Below are 18,924 nucleotides of genomic sequence, written 5' to 3'. Positions count from 1 at the left end.
ACATAGACTGCATACAAGTGCTTAGTAATACACAAGCAGGCCCCACCATGAAGAAAGAAATCATATTCAAACCAACAAAAGCTTTAGAATTACTTATATAGTTTCCCATTTTAAAACAGCTTTACATACCTGATTCAGTTTACATTAAAATATATCCCCATGAATCAATTTGTTCCATTTTCAGAAATATAAACACGTATCACATTCCTCACAGCTAAATTTTGTCATAAATTCTCTTTTATACAAGAAAAAGGCAACAGTTTTTATTTTTTCAACAGGCTCTATTAATTACAATTTAAACTCTGTACACACAATGATTGGCCATCTTCTTTTTCGGTTTTTTTTGTTTTTTTTTTTGTTTGTTTTTTTTTTACAGTACCATGGCAACAACAGTGATAGACTTGCAATGGTTTTGTGTTGGTATGGAAAATGTGAAACAGTATACATGTACACACCAATGCACTGTAAAAAGCAGCAGTTTACTTTAGTGGTCCAACAGTAACGGCAAACATTTTGGCTCAGCTAGGCAGTAATCCATTAAAATCTTATACCAATACTACAGCAGACTTACCACACAGCTTGCAAATTTAAAAAACACAACTTAGCAACTCGCTTTGTTTTCTTGTTCCTGTTTACCCTTTTTTTGGCTGCTGTTTCATAGATTCAAAGTTTCACAGCATAACCAGGACCTACCATCCAGGATCCACAACCAGACGTTTCCATGGATTGCCTCTTCCTGCTCTGAAATGTGTCCTTGACGTGCCTCACCTGTAGCAAGTGCACTCCTTTTGTCTCAAAAAGGATGAACCAGTAAAATAAAACTCGAATCTACAAATAGAGAGAACGGTTTCCAATTTGGCAAAAAAACAAAAGCCCATTGGTTTTGGCTGAGCAGAAGGAATACACCTACTCAGTGAAGGGAGGGCTTCTCTCTCGCAAATTCACCGTGCCTTTGTCCCAGTACCCCATTTCCGCTACCCTACTTCAAAGCAAACCGAACAAATCCCATGCATGCTCAGATTTCTGTCCGTAGACTTCTAGTAGTCGAGTAGGGCTGTGGCGGTACTGTCTTAACGAAAAATTAAGCGTGTTTGAGACCAACGAGAGATTGACAGTCTACTTTTGTGTCTTACACAAAGATGGCGGCGACCAGTCTTTTGCCTTCACACGTCCTTTAGAGGGGGCCTGAAAGTATAAACTGTTCATGGAACAAACTAGAAATTCCTTATCATGAATCATCTTGTGCTGTGTGTGGGTTTTCTTTCTTTTTATAAATATCCTTCATTGAAACAGTAGTCTCTTCAAACAGTTCTTGTTATCTTAGGAACATTTTCTTTTTTTCCCTCCTTAATTCCTTCAGCAGGAGTACGCCATTCCTACCGATACGTCTATTTTTCTTCTTTCCCCCATTCCCGCCCCTTTCAAAAAAAAATTCTACATACAACTTAGCAGTGAATCACTATTGAACAGTCTGGATCAAATTACTCAAGCTTGGTCATAAAATCTCTTACCTATATTATAACATTGGCTGCCCCCACGTACTCGTGGGGGTGGGGAGTTGCTCAATAAAGGAATTTTTTCCCCCCCCCCTCAAGAAATCTACAGAGAATGTAGAAACAAAATTTTATAATCCTTTAGGACCAACATTTGGCAAGTAACTTCAAAAAAATGTATACACTGAAAAATACTTTCTTTAATATTATACATCAGGCACAACACTTGTGTATATATTTCTGTTATAAGGTTTCATCTGCATAAAACGTTTGTTGCTATTCGTAGGACCAGCAGGTATCAGATTTTTTGTTGCGTAAGAAAACTAGGATACTTCTGGCTTTGCTGCTCTCTTCTTAGAAACTTCAGTGTTGTAAAAGGCTGGGATGTGGCTCAGTGCATTGGACGACGCCTCAGATGCTGAGATCAGTGCTGCATTCTTTATACGGTCTCCTCCTCTGCTCGGGGGGGTGTCTGTTGTTAGTATCGTATTTCGAGCTGTGCTCTTCCCTCTCTCTGTTGCCGACTCGTTCACCCCTGGTCCTTTTGTCAGGCGACCTCTCCCTCCTCCTGTCGGACGACTTAGCCCTTCGTTCGGGCGAGCTTTCTCTTTTCCGGTCTGGTGATTTCCTTTGATCCGTTAGTCTTTCGAGCGACCGCCTCCGCCGGCTAGGCGACCCGTCCCTCCTGCGAGTCGGCGACCTTTCTCGGCGCCTCTCGGGAGAAAGGTCTCTCCTCCTCTCGTGCCGCTCCCTTCGTTCCAAGGTATTGTCAGCACTCCTTGTCCCTTCCCTCCTCTTTTCGGGAGACCTCCTCTTTTGTCCATTTACCACCATTTTTTCTGGTTGTCGGCCTTTCCTCCTTTCCGGTGACCTGTCCTTTTTCCTGCCTGCGGCACTAGCGCTGTTTTTAGAAGTTCCGTTCCAAGTGTGGTGCTCATTGGATTGTCTGCTAAACTCTCTGCTGCCTTTTGGGTCTTTAACATAAGTCCGCTTGTCCCCATGTTGTGATGATTTGTGAAGATCTGGTGGATAACTGGACTCCAATGATGGGTGTTGTCGTCGGTCAGATGGCACGGTTTTCACTTCCGATACATTTTGTGAACCTGTGGCTGGACTGTTCCTGTCACTGCTGGGGTCTGAAAAAAGAATAATAGCAAATTGTTTGGTACAAACGCATTCGGTCGGGTTGTGACACCATTTATCATTCCTCAGACTTCATTAGTGACAAAAACAAACATCTGTTAAAGCAGTCAGTAAAAGACTAACTGAAGCTTTTGTTAATTTAAAATGTAAACTGCAAACAATGAGAGTTATAGATTAGTATTGGTGCTTCTCCTCATTAGCTCTATTTTGGTCCAAGTTGCTATCATTGCTATGCTCAGCTCATCACACAGGATTTTATGTTTTCCCCCAAGACCAATTTGTAATTTTTAAGATTAAAGTAAGTTCTTTCTAGTGAAAACAAAAGGGGGATTGCAGGACTTTTTTTTTTTTATTAAAGATGTAGCTCCCAATAAAAAGGGCCTTTAGGAAGTGATTAGCGCTATCTTTTTGTTCTTTTGAAAGAAATGCCTCCTTAAAAAAAATGTATTTTGTGTGTGAAGCCTCATTTTAAGTGACTGTAAAAGGATAGCGTAATATAATTGATTACTATGTTTTGATCCTACAAAATAATATTTTAAAGGTGTGATAATGAGACCATAATCATATAATTTCCATTGCACTGAACGTATTACTTAATCTCACTTAATTTTATTATGTTATGAAATAGTAATGGGATCGGTTTTGGTTTTGCCACAATGATTCAACCGATGATGATAGAAGTTATGATCTTTTTTTATTAAAGCAATGGAGGGACATTCTCATATGCAGGATAGCTTTGATTAGCACGTAACCTCCTGTTATAATGCTTTTCAATTCTACCAGACAGATCTGAACCACCTGAACAAGACAAACTGTAAAGCAAGGAAACCGTACTGTGGCTAAATTAAAATTACTCGTGCCTTTTGTTTTGGATGCTAGTAAATGATTTATCGTAAACACGGGAAAACATTAGAGTAGTCACACTGACTTAAGGTGGGAAGCAGTTTTTCTTTGCAAAAGTAGCTATTGTAAGGCAACTCTACTAATGTTAAATGCTAACACTTCCTGGATTCAATTTGGGGAACGCTCACTTTTAGGTAAAGCAGGTTGTCTTGATGACAACGACTGAAAAGCAAAACAAATGACTCAGCCCTCCTAACTTGCAAAACACGTAAATTTTCATTTTTCTTATGTGCAAGCTCTTTTACTAAAACCTCTCTCAATTCAGGTTTTTTTCCTTCTTTCTTTTTTTTTTTTTTGTGTGTGTGCGGGCCATTATTTTTGCGATTACAGATGCAAACCACTCTTGCAATTCATGTTGCTTCATTTATTAGCTTTTTAAAAATCAAGATGATGGAGGACCATAGCTGCAATTGCTTGGTTTCTTGCCACCTGATTATTGCACAAGGTAAAAGCAAGGCTTAAATACATGTTTGGTTGTGTACTTACAATTCAAAGAACGTGGGATGCTCAGAATGAATTGCCGTACATATAAAAATATAGCAAAGCGGAAAGCAATGTGAGGGAATTAGGCCACAGCACAGAAACACCTAATATTGATTTTAGCTACAAACCGTAGTTTGATTATGGCCCATAAGGTAGAAGCAAGGCTCCCCGAGCTTGTCATTTCTCATACATGCAGCGATATTAGGAGGTATCATCGCTGAGGAAGGAAGAGCCCAGCACCAAGAAAAGTAAGAGAAAGAGAAAGAGAAAAGTAGAAAATTTAGATTCCCTAGAATAAAGATGAAAGAAAAAAAATTCTTCATATTTTATCTTAGAATAAAGAAAGTTTATTTTTCCAGTCAGATTGTCTAGGCTTCACCCAAATATAAAGCTGCAAAGACAGCAGTTGTTGTTATAGTGACATAATTAGACATCTAAGAGGTGATTCAATAACCCAGACAACTAAAGCATCCATTTTAAAAGACAACTGGAACAGCGACACAGAATGTCATCGAAAAAACATTAACAAGCAAACAACAATGGAAAATAAAGTCCACCGGAGACCACAACATTAAAAATAAGTACAAAACTCATTACAAAAATATACAGCCTCGTAGAGAAGCATGTTCCAATCAAGTCAGAAAAATATTGGAACTGAACATTATTCGAGTAATCGTTCGCAACTGCAGTGAACAGAACGGAAGGAACTAAGCCCCAAACGTTACAAGGAAGCTCTTTACAGTAGCACGGCCCCTGCGCGTTAAATCCTGGCTTCAATTTTAGTGACTTGATTTATTAGTAGCCAAAAGAAAACGGGTGTTGGATCTTCATCCTCAGTGCAACAGACATGTGCTTTGAAACGTGAAGCGCTTAATTTACAGGGTATTTACGATGTCTAGCATATGACACAGTACTGTACATCCAAGGAAGAATCGGAAAAAGACAAAAGTAGAAAGAACATTACATCATTTCAGTGCCATTGTCAACCCTCTGGCGTGCTGTTTATAGTACAGAAGCATAACCCCACCATTTCCCTTCTATAGTACTGAATACCTTGAATGCTAGATTTCAAATGGCCATTTAGGTTCAATTCTACTTAATGAGCAGATGAGTGGAAACGCTTGAACATGATACAGTAAATAAAAAGGAAAAAAAAAAATCTAGTTAACATATTGTGCAGAATGGCTCGAGTTTATTTTCAGGAAATGGAGTGAAAAGAGGCAGAATGTACTGACACAGCAATCACCTGAAAAGGGGGAGAAGAGTACAGGCGGCAGCATCTCTGCTAGCATCAGTTTCTGCAGAAACTTCAAAGCCCTTTGCTGGGAAGTCAGCCCTGCATCGAGGGCACAGTATGCAATAAATAGCTCTAATAAATAAGACATTATTATAATAATAAATAGAATACTATACCATGCCGTCCAGCGCGTCGGCTAATCAACTCGAGCCAACAAGTGGGGCAAGGAATTCAAGCGCGAGTCTGAGGAAATGTAAGGTAGCCATGTTTCCTTCAAGACGGGCGCTAGAAACACTTTCTCATAACCTCTCAACCTCCTTACACCTGACAAATTACTGATTTGATACCAGTAGAAATGATAGGAGAGGAGCAGTGGGAATAACGCTGGCAGGCCCAATTCAGGTATTTCTGCATTAACGTTCTTTTCGTATATATTGACATAAATACTAAGGGAAGCCAAAAGCCTGTAAAACATCCTGGCATTCATGCCTCTGGATACAGACAAACTAACGAAAAGACAAAACAAAAAACCGCCCCCAACCTCTGATGTTTCAAAAAGATGACCCAGGATTTCCATTTTTCTTTGCGTTAGAGCATTATTTGAGATAACAATTCAACCAGTGAGGATCAGTTTGGCACAGTTCAATAACATTCCTTGTTAGGCTGGACGAGACAATAAGGTTTTTTGTTTTTATTCCCCCCCGCCCGATCACCAAAAAATACTGCTATGATGATCTTGCCTTACACTGCACCCCAAAGTCCATGGAAGCAAGCAAAGGATGGAATGTGGAGAGAACTCGGCATAAGCAAGGCAATTAACTGTATGTTGCAAAGGTTGGTAAGACACTGGTGAGAAAGGAAAATAAAAAGAATCCCCGCTTCAGATCTTGAGACAAATCATTCATGGAGAGATGCCGGGATAGAAAGGAATGTTTTCATAGTTTGACCCACCATATTCTGGTACTGAGCCATCTCCGCGTTTCAGAAAGAGGCGGACCCTACGGCCACCATTTTTAATCAGTTCTATGGCCCGAGCATGCTTCATGTTCTTGGTGGTCTCCCCGTTGATCTCTAAAATTTCATCGCCAATCTGTCAACATGATGAAAGAGCAGAATCAAGGATTAAAACCGGGCCGTGGCACAAGTGCATCCCCTCAAGTGTGTCAATTAAAGGAGCGCAGCGTTGGCATAGTGCTGCGTTGGCATTGGAGCTTGAGTGTCGCTGGAAAATGCAAACTCTTATAGATTCACAGTGCTGGGAGGGAACTCAAAAGTCATCGGGTCCACTCTTAAAGGCCTCCGTTTAAGAGGGGTGTAGACACCCAGGAGGAAGGGCTGTCTTGAACCGAAGGCTTCTGCCTTAGCAGCCCAGCACTCCAGCCACTGGGTTATCACCCAGGGGTTACCTGTATTTGTAGGCCAAACTTTTTGTGAATATTTTCTGGCTGTCTTACAGCTACTCATTGGGAGGGCCAGGGGCCTCTTCTCACTTGGATGTCAAGGCACGATATAAATCTGCAAACCTGGTTTTAGATATTTAACAGCTTATCAAGAAACACAAATAACAGTTGCACAGTAGACCCTCTGCATACTAATTTCACCCATAGTTATCTCAGTGGAAAGTCTGGTCCTGGAGGTCTATCCTTAACCAAGACTCTTTCCAAACTGCAGAACCCCTTGCACTGTGCTCAGAAAGAGAGAGTACTTTGGTCACAAAATTATGGCGACAGATAATGCTGGGGTTGTGTACAGTACATGCAAACCTACAAAAAACAGGGGGGACCTTTTCTCTAAGTGTGTAATCTTCATAGTCTCCAATTTACCAAACATATTTTTTGATTAAGCTTAATGTGCTCATTCTCAGTGGAATCAGGTTATGCAGTCCTGTGTCTATATAATCATATTATCTAGTCCATGGTTATATATGTAACACAATAAGTTATCATACACAAAGGGGAGGTAGAGGTGGAAGGTCAGGTCAATGGTTGCGTCAGTGAAAAATTATGCTATTCTTTGTAACTCTCTGGTGACTGCATCTTACAGATCTCTCTCTCTCTCCCCATTGAGTGGAAGATATCAGTGCACTGCAGCCCCAGCTAGGACCTACTGGTTTTTTTACCTCAAGTGTAACAACTCATGCACTCAGCTCTGGAGGACCCTGACTGTTGGCCATTGCAGTTCCTTGGTGCTTATACCTTACTAAGCCTCTACAGAAATGTGGTTTGTTACAATCTGCATCAAACAAAAGTCTAGCTCCCTCCTGCTACCGTTTAGGGTCATGTTCGTTGGCTTAGAGATGGGATTGACTATGGAAGGAGGTGGTGTCAAGTCCCAGGAAGTTCCTCTACTTAAGGCTGAGCAAAGCATCCGTTGTTAACCTCTTTCTCTAAAGGCTTGTATGCAATTCCCTGCTGACTACAATGGGAGCTAGTTTTAGGACTGTAGGAAAGGAATCCCCTTGGCCAAAAGAACACTTTAAATCCATCCCAATTTTATTCAGAATAAGTCAAAGACCAACAGAAAAAAAATTTGCAAAGAAACAACTTTCACGCCATTCATACGATTTTCAAAATCCTTGTTATACATACCCTCATCTTCCCACATCTCTCTGCTGGACCATCCTCAGCTAACCGCAATACATAGAGATCCATATTATACTCTCGACCACCTCTCAGGCTAAAGCCAAACCCTTTGGCTCCTCTTTCCAACTCAACGGTATAAAAATCTTGGTCCTGCTGCAAGGAAGATAATTTGGACAGAAAGGAACAAGAAGTTGAACTCTGTTCTATTTCCTGCTTGGAAGATATTCGACGTTGGACATTACATTGTTTCAATAAAAAGAAAATTAAAAAAAAAAAATCAAGATTTGTCGTCACAGAAGGGCATTGCTTTTGAAGCCCCAAACTGAGTGCTTGATTACAGTCTGTGGAAAACAGCTTGGACATCCGGTAATGCCTCTCCCTCCTTGTTAGCAGCTGGTATGCTCCCTTAAAGACAGCAAAAGTGCAGGCAAGACTTCTCTGTGCAGCAGAAGTGATGCTCCTCTCCCATGAGGATGCTCAGCCATCACTAACGGGAGAGGTTATCTCTGCAATTGCCAATGGAAGGGGATGCATCTGTGAGAGAGTCTTTTTAATAAGATGTGGCCTGCACGGTGAAAATAAATCACGGCACCCCAAGTGCAGCCCATTCCCTCAGCTCTGATATTTTTTGGCCTTCTGAATCTATCTTTTCTGTGCACAACAATAGCCCCCTTCAAAACCCACACTGCAGCAAACAAACACATAAATTATTACTGCCGTACAATACTAGCTGCCGTTGTTTTCAGTCGTGATTGCACCTCTGCAATTGAAGTGTTTGTCATCTGAAACAACGCCAGCCCTCATTAAGAAGCTAATCAGTGAGCCTTCTTTTTTCAGCCCGACTGGGTGAGGGAATATAGCCTCGCAATCGGGTTTTCAGAAGGAGACAGCTCCAGCAGCTTGGAGACAAGGCTGCGTGGTAAATAAAGCAAATTAGAAAGGCGGCTCTTACCTGTGCTGCTTGGGGTGGTTTGAAATCAAACTGGGACTCCTGCTTTGGTTTTGTGTTGTTCCTGTTGAAATGATCGAGAGAGAAAGAGAGAGAAAACAGACGGCTCGTGGGAAATGGAGATGACTGAGAAGTAACCAAAGAGCGAGCGCATCAAAGAAATGAGCTGACCTGTTCTCCTGTGGTATTTGCTGCGGAGTATGCGTGGTTGTAATGGTAGCAATTTTTTCTGCATTGGTCAATAATGTAGCGTTGGAGGATTCTGTGAAATAAAACGGATGGCACCGTGAGGGAGGCTCTTAATTAGATAATTCATTCAAAGACTAATGTGGGCTTTGCCGAGGCATTTCATTGGGAAGTATCAAATGCATTTGTTAAGAGTGTGCCGTAGAGGGATATGCTGGGTTCATATTTCCTATGCCCAATAATTGAAAAGGGAATTATATAACTAGATAACCATTAAGCATTTATTTAAAAACACACTGCACAACAATTGCCCAGAAACCCTTAAATATATAGGGAGCCTTTAATAAAGAAATGCTGATACTAGAAGGATGGTAAAATGTCTTTCGTCCCATGGCCATATGTAAAAATACAGCTGTTGAACCAAGACTTGAATTTTCCATGCTATACTCCTTTTTGCCCAGCTTTTTCCTGTGATCGTCATTAGATCTACAGGATAGCTCCAGTTTCATTTCCACCTTTTTTATCTTTATCAAAATAAAGGGTCCGAGACACTAACTAGTTGGAAAATGTTGTCACAATATCTGCTGTTTCCATAGCCCACGCCTTGTCAGTAACAAAGAAAAATTTTTTATGTTGAAGACACCATCTCCAATTCCATTACCGTCGAAGAAAGGAACAATAATAAAAAAGCCTGCACCAGAACCATTGCCAGAGCTTGTAAATGTAAACTACATACAGCAAGACGCTCCATTAATGTAATGAATATTATATTTTATGTAAATTGGATTTCTTCTCCAGTAACCAAATTCATCAGTGTTTTCATCAATCGCAAACAAAAAAAATCTAAAAACAGCACAAAAAAATTTAAGAATTTGTTTAGGCTGTTTAGGCAAGATGCATTTCCTTTCTGCTTGCCCCTCTTTAAGCAAAGGTTGGCTCTCCAAAGACAAATAAAGATCTTCCAGTATTTTATTTTGTGATTAACAATATGAATCTCCCACAACAATCTCCACATCTGGAAGATCATATTGGATCTTTTTTTATTGGAGCAAGAGAAAATATCACACCACCTGTGCCTCTCTTCCTCTGAACTTGTAACTTCAGTTACGACTGATATCGAATAAAATCTTGATCCAAGCCTTACTGAAGACGATGGGAGTTCTCTATTGACTTCCTGTGTCGAACCTGAAAGACTATTGATTTCCTCACCTCTCAAATATCTAACAAACTCCATGTTCCAGCCCTTATTGTTCTTTGCAAAGTATATTGTACATTCAGGGCCAAAAACTTCCCCTTTGAATGATATAACTGGCATTAGATATAGACAAAAATAAGTGCTCAGAATTAGTCTGAATCGAGCTCGCCTGGAAGCTAGGGGAGTTAGACACAGATTTCATTAGCGGTAGAGCTAAGTCAGTGCTGAGTGCTTCTAAAAATCCTATTCGGAACTAATGACTGGCCTAAGACCAGATACTGGTTTGAACATCCACTTTTGCGGGGAGGCGGCTGGAGAAGATAGAGGTTAAAGTCTAAATGCACAACTGATTTTTGTAAAGAGGAGGACACACAATTCACTGTTAAGCCATGAGAATGGGAGACCGGGTTTCTATTTTCTTTGGTGCTGGAGGCTCTCTAAGGCAATGAACCTATTACGAACCGAACCTAAGAACCAACCCGACAAGTTTCCCTTGAAATTGTGTTTGCAACGTGGGTCAAAATGTTGCAGCTGAGGCCCATTTCAGCATTGGTAATAAATGGCTCACTCACGCATTCAAAAGTTCATGTTAACTTGATCCTGAATACTCTTGGTGCACACAGCCTCAGCAAAAGCTGAGAGGGGCATTAAGCGAGTATATATGCCAGGGGTGGGCAAAATGCGGGCCGGGGGCCAGATGCGGCCCACCAGACCATTCTATCTGGCCCACAGGGCCCCTAAAAAATTTATAAAATAAATATTAATCTGCCCTGGGCTGCCTGTCATGCAGCCCTCGATGGCTTGCCAAAACTCGGTAAGCAGCCCTCCTCCCAAAATAATTGCCTGCCCCTGATATATGCACAGAGAAATAATTCAACAAGTGAAAAAACAGCCTGAAAACTTCTTGCATGGCCTTTTGCAAAGGGTGCAGGTAGACTCCTGTATTCTTACAAATATTCCTCCCAGGATATTGGATTTAGTGTTTCAAAGGAAAGATCATCATCTAAAGTGGCTGCAAATCAGTGGTGTGCATTTAAAATAGTAGGCAGCACTTTTAAGTTTGGTGAGTTACCCAAAGTTGGTCAGAGAAGTTGACTGGAGAACTCACAGCCAGCAAAAATATCCATATGTCATTAGATTAGCTTTTGAAACTATTAGCATAATTGAAAATGAACATGTGGAGAAGGGCAAGCAGAACCACTGAAAGCCACAGGAAAATGCACTATTCAAAAGACTAGAAGAAGCCGTTCCCTTGCAGTCCTGGACAGTAACAATTACAGAATCAAAAGATGCATAGTAATACCTAGGATTATCTTTGTAGTCAGGTCTGGTCATTAGGAAAGCCTCCCTGCTGCAGGCAGTTGCAAAAATTAGCAATAATAAATACTCAGCACTTATATAGTGATTTTCGCGGGAGGAGCCTCCTCCTCTTCTTGGCAGGGTAGATGCTACTGAACAAGCTGAGGTCTCTGTAAAAATGGCACAGGCCCCTTTGCAGGGATGGCAAAGTCTGGAGACCTCAAGGCCGTCTTTACGCCTCTTCAGGGATGCAGTCTGAAGTAACCGTGGTTTGACACACAAGCCACGCTGACTTTCTGATTACTTTTAGACTTGTCCACGGCGATTTTCTGTTTGCTAATGAGCTTTCATTCACAGCATCATCAATTTAATGGCCAGAAGGAACCGTTATGATAATCCTCTCTGACCTCCTGCATAACAGACCAGAGAGTTTCATCCAGCCAAGACATGACTTCGGGCTGAACCGAAGCTTACAAAGATGCGCAATCTGGATTTGAAGGATTCAAGTGACCGAGTCCGCTGCGGCCCCAGATCACTGCTCCAATGGTCGTTGCCACCTTCTTTTAAAACAGCCTTTATTGCAATTTTAGCCTTCCAGGCTGAGTTGAAAGCAGAATAAGGTGCCTGCCTCTCCAGTACAAAACTCCCAATCTCCTCTGTCCTGCTCCTGTTTGAATTGCATCCTCTTACCATCTGGTTCCTTGTTCCTGTGGACACTGGCAAGTTCATGGCAAAAGAGGGGCAACCCAGAACTACAAATGGCATTAGCAAGTGGCTGGTGCTTGAATCAAGGGAAGAAGGTGGTCAGAAGCTTTCCTGGGTATTTACTGAATGCCAGAGTAGTATATGCTTGCACTGATATTTTTTAACTACAGATACCTGGATAAAGTATGGGTTTCCTCCTCCTCATTAGCCAAATGGGCATGGCTTCAAAGGAAAGGGAGCAGGCACCTAAGATGTCTATGCATCTCCCTCTGCCCACTGTCAAAACCACACCTCAGCCACCAGAGAGTGGTGCAAAGGTGTGTACTCATACTCAGGACCCGCTCAACCTGTCTAGGTGGATGCAGCAGGATGGAGTGGGCAAGCCTTGTTTCCAGACAGGGAGTGGTATAGATCTGGCCAAAGTGGAAGCTGAGCAGCTTCCACTCCGCTCCGCTAATGCAAGTAATATTGTAGGCACTTCTGCATGAGGATGCTCACCTTGCTAGAAAGCGGCTAGGTCTTAAGACCATGGGTTTTTGCCCGATTCATTCAGATGCCCCTAATGCTAAATTCTGCCCTGAAAACAAGGGGGTTCAATACATGTTTCTGACGCGTGCTGAATTCATCCAGCACGCAAGCCTCAGCAGCCTTCTGTGAATAGTCTGGGATGAGACGAAGACTTCAAAGGGAATGCAACATTTTTGCTCCCTGGTAGGTTGTGCTAAGCATACCAAGCAGATCAACAATTTCTCTTCTGCACAGATGCAGTTCCACAAGTCTATCTTTAGCTTCCCACATCCCAAGAGTTGGCAAGGGTCAGCACATTGGAGGTATTTCGGTTAACATTTTACACAAAGGCTCAGGCAGCACGAGGAACACCTTTCCTGAAAATCCTCTCCTATTTCCCCACCTTGAAACAAGAAGTGAAAAGCTATCTGAGTGACTGTAGCGTTCCCGTGTAGATCTAATAGCTCCTATAAGTACCCCTGTCTCCTTTGCTGAAAGGCTATCTGTAATTTCTTACTTTACAGCTCCTGGAGTATCCTATTAGATTTTCCTCAAACCACCAGACCCAACAGAGGCTACTTTCTCCAAAAAGGCTGCTGCAGTCAGAAAGCTGCATTATACCAAGTCAGCTCAGTGTGGCCCAGCAAAACACTGGCCATTCAGCCCTAGAAAGGACACAGGCAACTACTGAATCCAGTTCTGTTCTGTGCCAAACACTATCTTGGGTACAGAAAAGTGCTACTACATCTACGTACCTTTGCAGGCTATTCATTTATATACCATGAGCACTTCCACTGACTTCAAGGCCAATTTCAGAGGCACAGCTCAGGAAGGGAGATTTAAGCAGATGCATGAGTCTTTTCAAAATCAGGGGCAAAAACCAGAAAGAAGTGCATTATTAGGTACAGTATATGAATGGATTGTGGACCACATTCTGCCCTTGCATAGAAGTGTGCAACTCTTATGGGCATCCAAGAGGCTTTTCCAAGCAGAATGTATCTACATATATACATAGGCAGAGGCGGTGTGTGCATTTGTGCCTCTCCATAAGCTCCCCATTGATTTTGCAATGGCTCTCTAGGGAACTATACTCTGCTTTGCACCCAGAGAAAAAACGGATGTTGCACCTCTTGAATAAGAAGCAACTGCATACACTTCAATGGGGTAGAGAAGGTGAGATAAACAGTAAAAGGAGAAGAGGTACCACTTTAGTGTTTTGGCAGGAACAACCCCATATATTCATTTGTGAGTGTGGCAGACAATTCAATCCAACTGGCCTAGGACTGTTACACACCTAGAACATGGGAGGCCAACACTTGTGAACACATCTTGGTAGTTGGCATGTTAAAAACCTCATGTGTTGTTATGTGGCCTGTTTTTAAATAAACTCCTAGACTGAGATGCTTGCATGCTTAATGTTGGCAAAAACACCATGAAATCCAAAGGGAAGAAGACAACCTCCCAAATTCTTCAGTTGCAGCATCATCAGAGAACAGTTTGACCCTTTCTTTCTTAATTTCCTTTTCTGTTGTTGATTTTCTTTCCCTTCAGTCTGAATGGCTCAATGACCAGCCTTATTTGCAAATGCTCTGGCTCAAATATGTTCAATATGGCGTTTTGTTTTTCCCATAATCCTACAAGAAGGATTTCTGAGAAGAAAGCTGCCGTGTTTTAGCCATGCGCATGAGACAGGAAAACTTCTCTGATAGCAAAATTTTCCAACCACTCAAGATTTTTTCCCCCGCTCTCCAGATATTATTTTTTCTCAGTTTGGGTCAGATGCTAGAACAAGGTAATGAACCACTTTACTGTCAGAGTCATTCCTCTAAAATTGGCACATGCAGGCCTGTTCAGACTCTGGTGTATCTGATATATAGTAATTGTATTATTCATGAATACTCAATTTGCTGGAAGCAGCACAGGCTCACATACCACTTGACCAGCATAGAAAGCCTTATACACATGCAGTATATTTTCTCTTAGCTATAAATAAACAGGACATGTCTAGTCTCAGTACATTTTAATTTTCGTAACTAAAAGCATGACAATCAGACTCCTGGGCTGCTTTAGAAATCACAGCTGGAACCACAGGTTCATCTCTGATCCAGAGAGATTTAGGCACCATTGAATTCTTTTTTTTTTTTTATCCCTTCCCTACACAGGAAATAGGGTGTGTAAATCTTTCGTGACCCTTTGAAAATCCCAGGCTCAATTCACAATTTCTCTCCAGTCTTTTAAAAGCATTCCCTGCCACAGCACAGTTCATAGATGCAGTGCAAAACATGGCTTGGAAGACAGAGAGTGAAGTATAAGTGACAGCAAGCTGTTTCCAAGTCAGATGGTGAAGCGAAACGATCTCGTTTAATAATTTTGGTTGCAATGAACTATCTTACTCAATCCAATTTATCCTTAATCACCCTCTTTCTATATTTAATTGAGTTTTCTGGACTGCGGATAACGTACTGAGTGATTCTAAAAATGCTCATTAGAATTGTATCTATGCCGTCAGATGTCATAACCATTGATTTCGCTTGAACAGAACCAGGTAGCACGAGAAAATTTCTGCAGAGCAAGTTTACGCTATGGACCAATCCAGTGCATAACGCTGCAATCAATGAAAAGTACAGGGGTTCGTAATAATTTAATTTACTACAGAAGTTTCCCGGCATTTATGTCTCCTGCCTTCTTAATGTCATGGTCAGGATAGGCTTGGGGAATCCTAGATATAAGGCAGACACATTTCTTTATTTATTATAAGGACTCCGGGTCTCCTAAAATAGTCAGCTGGGAGCCGGCAAACACCTCCAGGATCAAAGCACCTTGACAAAATCATTTCATGCTGGACCAGGATCGTTCCCAAAGCTACCTGCACATCATCTTTCCAAACAGTTTAAAAACACTACAGTACACTTATCCCCTTTTGTGATCTCTTATGAAAGACCCAAGAACCAAGCAAAGGTCCAACGTCATCAAGGGACTGGGTCATATTCATACAATCATAGACAATGAGGGTTGGAAGGACCTCAGGAGGCCACATCCAGTCCAACCCCCTGCTCCAGGCAGGACCAGCCCCAACCACATCATCCCAGACAAGTGTCTAGCCAGATCTTGAAAACCTCCAAGGATAGACCTCCACCACCTCTCTAGGTGAACCATCGCAGTGCCTCACCACCCTCCTAGTGAGAAAGTTTTTCTTAATATCCAACCTCAGCTTCCCTTGCTGCAGCTTAAGCCCACTGCTCCTTGTCCTGCCATCTGCCCCCACTGAGACCAGTCCAGCTCCATCCTCTTTGCAACCCCGCTGCAGGGAGGTGAAGGCTGCTATTATATATCGACAGAAATAGGCTATAAAGACACAGCTCCAGGACAGCATAAGCACGGGATCTCAGAGAAACAAAACATGACCAGATCACCAATCTGGTAGGGTGGAAATGGAAACCTCAAACTGACCAGAAACGCCACGGAGAAGTAAAGCATTTGAACAAAGACAGATGAACGTATACTTTACCATCGCCTGGAATGATGCGCAGAGTGACCGTGTTTCCTGCTTCTTTAATCAAGTTGACGATGTCCGAATGCGACTTGTTGGTGATGGAGCATCCATTAACGGCCAGGATCCGGTCCCCTACTTTCAGCTTGCCACAGCGGTCTGCAGGGCTCCCCTCAATTATCCGACCTATTTTGTGAGGCATGGCCACACATGCATTTCCTGCTTTATTGTTTGTTTGTTTGTTTTTTGTGGGTTTTGGTTTTTTTGGTTGGTTTTTAATCGTTTATATACATGGGAATATGGTGAAGGGAAAAAGGAGAAAAAGGGTTGAAAAGGGAAAGAGAAGGTTAAGGGTTAATTAATTAATGCATCAAGCAAAAGTTATTAAAGGATAGCTTGGCTGCCAGTGTTCAAAACATTGGCAAGTGACTGTGAGGGCAAAGGGCTTTGCTTTAACTCACTGCCATTACAGGGAGGCATTGCACCAATCCACCAAGAGTCTCACCCTTTGGTTTCTTTAGAGACGGCGGCATTTTTATAGACTACAGCTGCACTTGGCAGCCTGAAAATCATCCAATTGAAGTTTTGTTTTTGCATTTGCAAAATATGAAATTGCTAATAGAGAGCTCAAACTTTACTTGTCTGAGAGGGCAACGGTGTCAGCCTTTCCAGGCCTCCACTGAGCCAGTGGCTGCTCCAGCTTCTGCCAATGTTTTGTTCTTTCTCAGTTTAGAAAGATCATCACTACGCCTGCTACGGAGTAAACACTCCCACTTTCACCACAAAGACCCGATCTACCAGTGTCGCGGGGGGTGAGCAGTGAGAAACCGATTCTTTCATTGTGAACAAAGGAAGCACTAGGGAAGGCACAGGACCACTAGAGATGGGCCAAGACTGACACGCGGGACTTGCTCGGTACCACCCACCACCTCAAAACCACTATTAATTCTTCCCCTTTTATGAGCTTAAAAGTTGATTTGATTGGGGAAGAGAAGCAGGGACTGAATGCAGACCCCTGGCTTCAACAGCTCTAAAACCACAAGCAAAACAGTCCAAATGTCTCCGAGATGCACCCAGCAAGAGCATTTTGGGATGAATGCACAACAGACGCAGGACAGCCCACAACAGTTACCTGGCCCTGCAAATGGAGGATGCCCACAACTTAGGACATATGGCCCCTCCAGCTTTCCTTGCATTGCTGGCAAGCCCTATATACATAGCCCATAGTCAGTGGAGCATGAGATGGTGAGGCGTGAGATGACGGCTGTATCCACCATGCATTCATCCTCAAGATGCACTTGTGCACCTCGGCCGTAATCCTTTATTTGATTAGTAGTTTTAGAGATATGCACTGTTACAGATGTAGTAATACTTGAAAAAACTATAAAGAAAGGGCTAAAAATGGGATATGAAGTAATGTGACAAGGCTGGAGAGGCACACGCGTGACTTGCTGGAAGGGTGATTAGACATGGGACGCCGTTTCTTAACAGTGAGCAAGTTTCTCCTGCAATACAAAGCCTGGCTTGCTCCTTTCAGTCAGGGTTGTGTGGGTTTCAGAAGCAGAAATTAATATTTAGTTGATCCAGTGTATTGACCATGGATGTGAAACCCCACACTAAGGGGACCAGGGGGAGCTTCTCTACCAGTTCAGCCCATCTCTAAAGACAACCCATGAAGGACACACAAAAACTACAGGCACAAGACAAGCGCTGCATAGCTGAGGGCAAAGCATCTCATGCGGAGTATCAGGAAAAAGTTTGATGTACTTGAAAATTCAAGGAGACACAGTCACAGGTCAAAACATATCAAGTGAAGAACCCCTGGAGAGGTTACATTACACCAGCTTTTATTTAGCTAATGGTTCTGCCTAGAATGAACATCATGCTTTACATCAGCTCATCACGGTCTCTTCAAGGAGGAACAGTGCAGTATATTTTATATTTCACACTGCCCTTCCCAACAATTCCTCTTAGCGTCTGGAGGAAGAATTAGACATCTCCCTTGCAATGCAACTTCCTAGCTAGATGAAGGCCCAGGGAGGTATGCACAAAACAGGCCACGTTGATGCATGTGCTTGCCTTTAAGTGGCCAAATCCACTGAAGAAGCAGAGGAAAAAAATATGTGTTATTCCCTATTCTATGCAACCATGTGCTTGGGAGGAGGAGATGGAGGGCAGGCCAAGTTAAGGCAACAAGCTATCATTTTTGATGCAACTTTTCATTATCTTCCATCACAGCAAGCACTAATAATGCACCAATCTCTAGCTATCAGCATGCTCATACACTTAAGGGCAGTTAGGAGAATCCCTCTGAAATGCAGAGAGGAGTTAATCACTTTTAGGAGGGGCTGGTTTCAAATCTACGGGCCCTCCATGGACCAGAGGCAGCATTTCAACTGGGTTATTTGCTCCACTGGACCCAATGCTCTCTCTTTCTGGGATCCTCCTACTCCTCTGCTGGGAGAAAAATATAAAATTTCAATTTGTACCTATTGCCGACCTGCCCGAGAGCGATCTCAAGGCGCGCCAGGCACTAGCACTCCTGGCTCTGCTGCTATTCAGAGTTCACAAGTCCCACTCTTCTGATCCCAGGGTTTGACAAAACCCAAAAGGCCAACACCTACTAACTCTCAGCCTCCAATTATGACACCAAAAGTGGGCCACACTGATGAATTTTAATTTAAACCCTTGCTTGCCTCAGTGCACGGCAGCATGCGCCCCCTTGCCTCGTTAGAGCGACAGCTTTCAGGAC

At 42.4% G+C, this 18,924-nt stretch overlaps 1 protein-coding gene across 4 annotated transcripts in view; it reads right to left on the bottom strand.

Moving 5' to 3' along the window:
• Positions 1-266: 266 nt before the first annotated feature.
• Positions 267-18,924, bottom strand: part of MAGI1 (membrane associated guanylate kinase, WW and PDZ domain containing 1) — a 179,706-nt gene continuing 161,048 nt past the window's right edge. For 3 of the 4 annotated variants that reach the window (XM_019536694.1, XM_019536692.1, XM_019536693.1), the window contains 6 exons: positions 16,191-16,394; positions 8,962-9,052; positions 8,794-8,854; positions 7,848-7,994; positions 6,211-6,349; positions 267-2,629 (listed from right to left, as the gene is read on the bottom strand). In XM_019536694.1, coding sequence (XP_019392239.1) covers positions 1,905-2,629; positions 6,211-6,349; positions 7,848-7,994; positions 8,794-8,854; positions 8,962-9,052; positions 16,191-16,394 — 1,367 coding nt within the window. In that variant the 3' untranslated portion in view covers positions 267-1,904. The remainder of the gene's footprint in view (positions 2,630-6,210; positions 6,350-7,847; positions 7,995-8,793; positions 8,855-8,961; positions 9,053-16,190; positions 16,395-18,924) is intronic. The other variant, XM_019536697.1, reaches the window with a different exon arrangement.

The sequence above is a fragment of the Crocodylus porosus genome, unplaced genomic scaffold (genome assembly GCF_001723895.1).
Source record: "Crocodylus porosus isolate Cpor-Errol unplaced genomic scaffold, CroPor_comp1, whole genome shotgun sequence".
Classification (NCBI taxonomy): Eukaryota; Metazoa; Chordata; order Crocodylia; family Crocodylidae; genus Crocodylus; species Crocodylus porosus.
This window is presented reverse-complemented; position numbering and strand designations above follow the sequence as displayed.